Below are 8,042 nucleotides of genomic sequence, written 5' to 3' on the forward strand. Positions count from 1 at the left end.
TCGTCCGCGCGATGTTCTCCGGCGCGTCCTCAAACTTCTGACACCACGTGGCGGAACGTGGCCTATGACGAATGCACGCACAGACGATGAGTCGAACCGCACACGGCGCACACGACACGACCAACGACACACACGACGACACCAAGGGGGGGAGGGAAAGAAGAGAACCTCGGTCAGCTTTTCGCCGCTCGGGGTGCTGAGCAGCTTGTCGAAGTCGTTGTGGATGTAGGCGTCGAGCGCGGCGTCGTAGACGTGGGGCGTCTGGCCCTTCTTGATCTTGGACGGCGCGATCGACGGGAGAATGAGTCGCGAGATCCAACTCATGTTCTTCTTGATGTTCTCCTGCCGTGCCAGCACCTCCGTAGCTCTTTGTTTGGCCCCCACGACACGACACGGTGGACGAGAGTGAGTACAGAGTTGGGAAGTGGTTGGATTAGCAGAGAGGCCGGCGTACCGGATTCTGGCCGCGGCCTTGGAGACTGGGCTTTCAATAACGAGCTTGGTGACGTCATCCGCCAGCAACAGGTCGGCCCATGGGAAAGCGTCAATCACCTGTTTTTGAAACACAACGTGTGTTGTGTGTGTGTGTGTGTGTGTGTCGTGTGTGTGTCGTGTGTGTGTGTGTGTGTGTGTGGAATCGGTGGTTGTTTAGACAGTAGGACAAGGAAGTGGGACTCGACACAACGGTGGGCGCACCATGGCGGTAAAATGCTTCGGCAAGGACTGATCGACAGCCAGCACTGCTGCCGTGCCAGCCTCCCACAAGGCACGAGCCTCGTCTGGTACGCACACGCACACGCACCACCGCACACGCACACGACGCACGGCACACACGCAGAGGAATCAGTGTGTGATGCAAGAGGGAGAGGGAGAGGGAGAGTTTGAGCAGCAGATGATGCACAAGCGCTCGCTTACCCTTGATCTGCTGCTCGTCCGCGGGGGAGAGGGTGATGTCGCGGTGCAGGTCGCGCAACACGCCCTCGAGCTCCCTCGCGCTCAGCTGGCCGTGCAGCACCGCCTCCTGCAGCGACATCTTGTCTGCATATATCGAGACAAATAAACACGTAAATAAACAATAAAAATCCATAAAAAACAGTAAATAAGAAATAAAAATTTGTAGAGCAAGAGACCTGATGGTGCAGGGCTGCCTTCCTTGGCCTCCTTGTCGCTGGGTGGCTGCTGGACATCGATGTTCTTGGCGTTGGCGCTAATCTTGGCGGCATTGGACGAGGAGGCGGCCTTCTGCTGGGCCTGCGTCATCTGTTCCTCCATCTGCTTGGTGTAGCGCTCGACCCGCTGGAGGATGAAGGCCCTGGCGGGCGCGTTGGCCCGTGCCAGATCCTGCATGAGGCGGATGACGTCGGCCTTCTTGTGCTGGCTGAGCGCGGACTTGAGAAGCGGGAGATGGAGGTCGAAATCGATTTCCGCAGGGACCTCGTTGTTCTTGGCCAGCAGCGTGCTCGCCTCGAGCGATTGCGGCGTTGGCCTGAAGGAGAAGGCGGCGTTCAGCGCCTCCCTGATGTCGTTGTTGGTGGAGGGCGTGGCACGGAAGCCTCGCGAGGTCATCTGCCCCATTGGCCCGATCGAGGAAGAACCATGCGATTGCAGCAGCAAATGGCGCGAAGCAGGCGAAACCGAGTGGCGGCCCACAGTGTGCAGGGCAGAAGGTGCGATCGCACCAGCAGTGGATGTTCGTGCCAGTCTCTTCATCTTGTTCTAATTAATGCTCCAAAATACAAATCCAAAAATTAGCGGCGAACACGCAAGCCTGACGTCAGCATGATGCACGACAAGCTAAGGAGTTCGAACACCGCAGTTGGCCGCCAGAAACAAGGAGTCGGCTCCCGAAGCTGCTGCCAAGTGGCCAGAGCAGAGACGAAGAGTGCAATGAGCGGATACGGTCATACTGCGAGAGGGGGTGTGATGGAGGCAGAGAGGTGAGGGCTGTTGGATACGGCCATACTGCGCAGAAAGCACCGCTTCCCATCCGAACAGCGAAGTTAAGCTGCGCCAGGCGGTGTTAGTACTGGGGTGGGCGACCACCCGGGAATCCACCGTGCCGTATCCTTTTTGCTTCTTCCATCACTGACTGCTTCAACAGCATGAGTGAGAGAGATCATGGATGATTATTCTTGTTGCTTTTTCTGATCTCAGCCAAATGGCATTGGTAAAGCAACAACTCCATCAACCATTAACCACACAACCATGGTGCTGTGACTACCTAGGTTCAGGCCAGCAGATGGTGTCCCACATCAGCATGGATTCAATTGTTCAGGAGTGTCAGCACTTGCACCACAGAGGTTAGGCACTCACTAAGCCCTCACCAGTTACACCTGGCCATTTACCATGCCAGGGTGCTGCCTGAGACAGTCAAACTCCCACCAGGCAGCTGGGTTCCACTAGGCAAGTCACCTTGCATAGGACAGTTGTGCCACAGGTGCAAATCCACAGGGTTGAATGCATTCCATTAGACATCTTGGGTGCTGACTTGAATCAGTTCTTCAAGGTGTGTAGTTCAGCTACCCCATCCTCCACTGTTCATCATACAGCCCAGCCTGCATCAGAAGGTCAGATCCCACACAACAAGCTAAAGGCAAGAAGAGTGGAGACAGAGTAAAAAGGGTGTGCACCATAGCTGAGGGTGAAGTCCCAGTTGTTGTCTTCTGTGGCCAGGTTGGCAATTCTCCAGACTTGGTGCCAAGTGAAAAAGAGAAAATCAGGAAATGTTGTCTTTTCAAAAACAAAATAACAAGAAGATTGAATGGTGGGGAGGAGGTGAATGTGCATGTGGCCAAAAAAAGCAGTGATGGACCATTAAATAATAAAACTAATTTTGCAGCAATCATAATCCAGCACAAAAACCTCCATTCCACACATTTTGCTCAGTAGAAAGGAATGCAACAATAAACGCCTGGTCATTGCTTAATGTGGTGCTGATAGATGGTAATGCTGAGGGAGTTGCTGTGGCCTTCAATAAGTTGGTGGAATTTGGGGCCTGGGCAGTGCTTGACATCAACACCTCCAAGTCCACATACTCCTACACATGCTCAGTGGTTGCAGCCTCCATTGGTCACATTTGACCACATGCAGCACACCCTTGCCTCATCAGCTCATTGGGCCTCCATGGCTTGGGCTTTGAGTATTGAACAGAGTTGAAACTTGTGGTCATTTGAAATGAGAGGTCCAGTCATTTTGAAAAGTGATTTTGTTTGTGAGTTTAAGCTCATAAAAATAGTTTTGACAACACCAAAATGGTTTTAATTTAAGAATAGCAAGACAAAATTGGGAGCATCTTGAGAAATGGCAGATCAAAATTCCATCATAATGAGAGATATCATGCTGTAACTGGGCCATCAGTCAAGGTCTGGAATGACCAATTTCTATCATGTACATGTTTTGGTACACTTACTTTAGTGTGTATGCGTACACGATGACTATGCATGTTTGTTATGGTCCATTCCTGAATGGCTGGCACACAGAAACCATAAAAGGAAAAATCATGGCTGCTGCAATTTTTATTCTTTATACAAGCAATTCAGGGGGGCTGTTTGTCACATCTCAGTGTGGAGAGTGCCCTTCATCTCTTACTTCTTGGCCTCCTGAGGAGGTGGCTGCTCATTGTGAGGGTGGCCTGGAGCTGCTCTTTGTCATTCAGTTGATATATTAGCAAACATTCTATCATGTATGCATATGTGATAGAATGTCCTGCAGTTTCAAAGCATAATGGGCTTTGATAATAGCATGTATGCAATGGGGCAGTTACCTCCTTCAGGAGCTTCAACAGTTCCTTGTTGTTGGCCATGGCTGATGGCAGGGTGACTTGCACCAATGCATACACAACAACAGAAACTGTAAAACCAGACACTTACTTTATCACATACACATACACAATTACTACATGTTTGACCTACCAATACTTAGTTTATCATGTATGCATACATGATCTGGAAAATCAGAACTTTGCTTGTTTTGTGTAACTGCACCTTGCTTTTACTTTCATACCCTCCATCAATTCCATAATCAGTGGCCAACATGCTGCCCTCACATCCAGTTCATGTTCAACCTCACACCATCTTCATTCAGTTGGGCACTGATTATGGAATTGATGGAGGGTATGAAAACAGTTGTTCTATCAACTATTGTCTTGATTGCCATTGTAGATATTGTAGGGTCTTCCTTGGCCAATCCCAACAGAGCTGAGTAGTTTTTTGGATGTTGATGGACTGGTCAACTGTGTAGTCAAAGGCAATCATTTCTGCTTCAGTGGTCAACTTGGCTTTCACCCCTTACTAGGCCACTGACCAGGTCCTCAGAGCAAGACAAAATAGGTTGTGTGGATCACTAGCCCAGTCTGCATCTGCATGAATTTGGCTTGAAGAAAGCCCTTAGCCACCCAGCATGCTTTGAAGTATTCTGGTGTTCCTTCATCCCTTAGGGTTTATGCTTGTAAGTTTGGAAATTTACTGCTCTTTTTGCTTTTTGCTCCTGCCTTTTCTGGTTTTTGTTAGGCCACTACTTCATAATCAGACAATTCCCAGGGTTTTTCACCAACAATGTTGATGTCACCTCAAGTACCCATGTCAATGGCTTGTTGCTGATTGAGATCTCAGTAGAGGATTTAGCCTTTGACAGCTCCTTGAGCTGCTTTCAAGTTGTGGGAAATGCAGTTTTGGGCTGGATGTGTTCAGTCACAGGAGGCTCATAGTCCTCTGTGTCACTGCTTCACTATCTGCACTGACCTCATCCCCCTCCTCAGTGGAGAGTCCAGTGTGAGACACAAGCTGGTGCTGCTTGCCTGTCCTAACATGGAACAGGCAGGAACAGTGACCCTTGATGACCAGGTATGTCTTCACCTCCAAATTGATGAGGTGACCTGTTCAAACAGCTCACTCTGCTCTGTTAGCTCATGAGCACATGCAAGACAATCTTCAAAGCTGTGAACAGATTGGGATGGTGTGCACACAACCACCACCTCAATTTGAGTGAAAGCACATCATACAAGTACTGCACTGTGCAAGCCAGGATGTTGATTGCTGATTTGATTGAGTTGGCCTTGTGCTGCCTGGTTGGGTGCCTGTGCCTATAGAAGGGGGTGTGATGGAGGCAGAGAGGTGAGGGCTGTTGGATACGGCCATACTGCGCAGAAAGCACCGCTTCCCATCCGAACAGCGAAGTTAAGCTGCGCCAGGCGGTGTTAGTACTGGGGTGGGCGACCACCCGGGAATCCACCGTGCCGTATCCTTTTTACTCTCGCTCTCCTGCGCGCACGCATGGATCGTTTATTGTCGCATTCTTTTCACGCTTGCGGACGAGTTTGTCTAGGTGCTGGGTAGGTCGCTGGGGTCATCTTCAGGGATGCAGAGGCTGCCCGAAGCGGCGGTCTGCTCGTCGACCATGCGCTGGAACCAGGCTTGGTCCTCCACGTTCTTGAACGCCAGCCGGTGGAGCTTCCGCATCTTGCCCAGGTACCGCCTGTGCCGGCACTTTTCCAGCCATTTTCGGCACTCATCGAACCGACGCGAGACTGTAGTACACCAGAGAATGTTCGTAAAGTCAACACGACACACACACACACACACGACACACACGTGGCACGACACGCGCAGAATGCAAGCGAGAGGCGTGGAGTACCTGCGTAGATTCGAGCAAAGCAAAAGTCGGTGTAGGGATCGTTCAGCGCACTGTCCGTGCTGTTGAGAATTTGCTCGGCTTGCGCCACGGACTCTTGCAGGTCCTTCCGCCAGGCCGCCAACCGTTCGCCAAGCACCTCGGTTGGCTCACGGTCGTAGTCCTATTTTAACAATTGAGGTTTGCACTTAATGATCTAAACGGTCCGTTGTGGTTGGTTGGTTGGTTGGTTGGTTGGTTGGTTGGTTGGTTGGTTGGTTGGTTGGTTGGTTGGTTGGTTGGTTGGAAAGATGGATTGAGTATGTGCCTCTTGCACCGCAGAGATGTGGTTGTCGAGAAAACAGGCTCGCGTGAGGTAGACCACAGCGAGCCCGTGGATCAACTGGATGCACATGTCCGTGTCTCCGAGGGCTACTAACTCCTGTGCCTCCTGTTCATCATCAAACGTGCCGTTGGTCGTGTCGTGTCGTGTCGTGTTGTGTCGTGTTGTGTCGTTGGTCGTGTCGTGTCGTTGGTCGTGTCGTGTCGTGGGTCAGCAAAGTGAGAAAACAAATCCCTACGTGGAAAATGAGGACACGGCGTACAGCGTATATACTGGCGGCTTCATCGATCAGCGACAGCTTGGCCTCGAGGGCCGGTATCAGCTCCGCCTGCTCCTTGATGGCATCTGCTCCAGCGCGCGACAGACGAGTTTGGTGCAAAGCTTTGCGGCAACGCAAAAAAGCGGGAATGAGCCAAAGGCCACAGGCAGCGTGCGTGTACCGGCCATGTTGGAAAGAAGCAGCGGCGCAGAGAACTCGTGGATCGCCAGCTCGTACTCGTCGATCGCCTTGATGTACCACTCAAGCGCCTCCTGTGCGCCGTGGTTTAGCAAAAAAGAAAAGAAAAAGAAAAACTACGAAAAGAAAGGAAGAGTCCGCACCAGCGGTTGATCCTGCTCGAACAGTTTGGTGGCGATCTCGTGCATAATGTAGGCGCACTCCTCGTTTTCCTCCTCAGTCCTATTTGCTTGCTGATTTATATTTAAAAAAAATAGTCAGACATAAATATTATTCGATATATTGAAATAAAATAATAACCCTGGGAGGGACGCGTACGTCGGGGAAGAGCTCGAGTGCACTCTTGAACACTGCGATGGCTTCTTCGTGCGTGTGGATGTCCGAATCACCGTACGTTCGTATCACACCTGCACATAAATAAATATAAAAATTACTCAAATTAAAAAGAGGAAAAGAATGTTTTTATATATAAAAAAAGCAGGGAGCCAGGGTACCGGCCAGGTAGGAGTGCTCGATGGCCTTTATCGTGGCGTTCGGGGGCCAACTCCTCCGATTTCTTGTAGGCCTCGATGGCTTGCTCGTACCAGGTGCGCAACCCTGGTTGAAGGTGGCGTGTGCACGCACGCGTGTTTAGTGCGCGTGTGCGGTGATGCGTGTGGCCGTTAAAATAAATAAATAAATAAAAGGAAAACAAAACAAGCACAATCCATGCCTCTCTTGGTGTGTGGGAACTGCTTTTGATAGACGGCAAACTCGATGGACACGTTGCCCAGGCCCGTGTAGGCCGCACGCATGTCCCTCCTGTTCTGTACGCCCGAGACGTGAGCCATGTCCACTCGCATCCGCAAACGGACGCACGACACGCACGACACGCACGACACGCACACACACACACACACACACACACGTACAAGAGGGAAAGAGAGGGCCGAGAGAAACTGCTCCTGGCTGACCAAGTAGAGCATCCGCGTGTCGAGGTCGTCTCGGTCTTCGTTCCACTGCATCGGGTCGTCTTCCACCTTGGGCCGCTTCTCGTAGAGGTGGTACCCGCCGGCGAGGTACATGGCCGCAGTCCTCTCGTGTGGGTCGGCCCCGAGTATCGCCTCCACTTCTTTGGAGCGCTCCAATTTCCTGTTTTGTAACGTGTGCGTGTGCGGTGGTGCGTGTGCGTGTGCGTCAGCGCATAGAACGCGGTTCCACAAGCGCACGCGATGCGTGTGATTACCTTCGGAGCCAGAAGAATTGCTTCCACGACGTGAGCCCGCGCACGAGCGGCAGATCGCGCTTGTACTCCTCGTGCTCCGCGGAGCGACTCGCGTACACCTCGTCCACCTTGCTCTCCTCCTCCTCTTTCTCTTTCGTCCCTTCTGTTCTCTCTTCTTCTGCTGATACGCCCTCGGTGAGTTCTTTCACTTCGTTCACTTCTTCTACGGCGGCTTCTTCTTCATCGGCTTCATAGTCGTCTTCTTCGTCTTCGCCATCATCATCGTCTTTCTCCCCCGCGGCCAGCTTCCGCCGCACCTCCTCGCGATAGCGACGCGCTTGTGCCGCTGTTGCCGACCATTCCCGCCCATACAAGCTCCGCCACTGCCTGCCAAATAATTATATTCCATCAAAAGCGAATAAGTCATAATG

General features: G+C 51.6%; 2 protein-coding genes across 2 annotated transcripts; both read right to left on the bottom strand.

Annotated features, from left to right (window-relative positions):
* Window positions 1–29: 29 nt before the first annotated feature.
* Window positions 30–1,710, bottom strand: ACA1_010930 (uncharacterized protein; the record flags this gene model as incomplete). The annotated part of the gene is made up of 6 exons (XM_004352586.1): window positions 30–62; window positions 169–367; window positions 455–552; window positions 697–779; window positions 916–1,038; window positions 1,131–1,710. The coding sequence occupies 6 exons, from the start codon at window positions 1,708–1,710 to the stop codon at window positions 30–32; spliced, it is 1,116 nt and encodes a 371-aa protein (XP_004352638.1).
* Window positions 1,711–5,318: 3,608 nt separating this feature from the next.
* ACA1_010940 (uncharacterized protein) lies at window positions 5,319–7,997 on the bottom strand (the record flags this gene model as incomplete). The annotated part of the gene is made up of 11 exons (XM_004352587.1): window positions 5,319–5,524; window positions 5,632–5,791; window positions 5,945–6,058; window positions 6,213–6,331; window positions 6,391–6,481; window positions 6,551–6,640; window positions 6,726–6,814; window positions 6,902–6,951; window positions 7,140–7,213; window positions 7,361–7,538; window positions 7,633–7,997. Coding segments are annotated over 11 exons (1,536 nt in total), but the record flags the coding sequence as incomplete, so codon positions are not given.
* Window positions 7,998–8,042: the final 45 nt, after the last annotated feature.

Source organism: Acanthamoeba castellanii (assembly GCF_000313135.1).
Source record: "Acanthamoeba castellanii str. Neff unplaced genomic scaffold scf7180000083509, whole genome shotgun sequence".
Lineage (NCBI taxonomy): Eukaryota > Discosea > Longamoebia > Acanthamoebidae > Acanthamoeba > Acanthamoeba castellanii.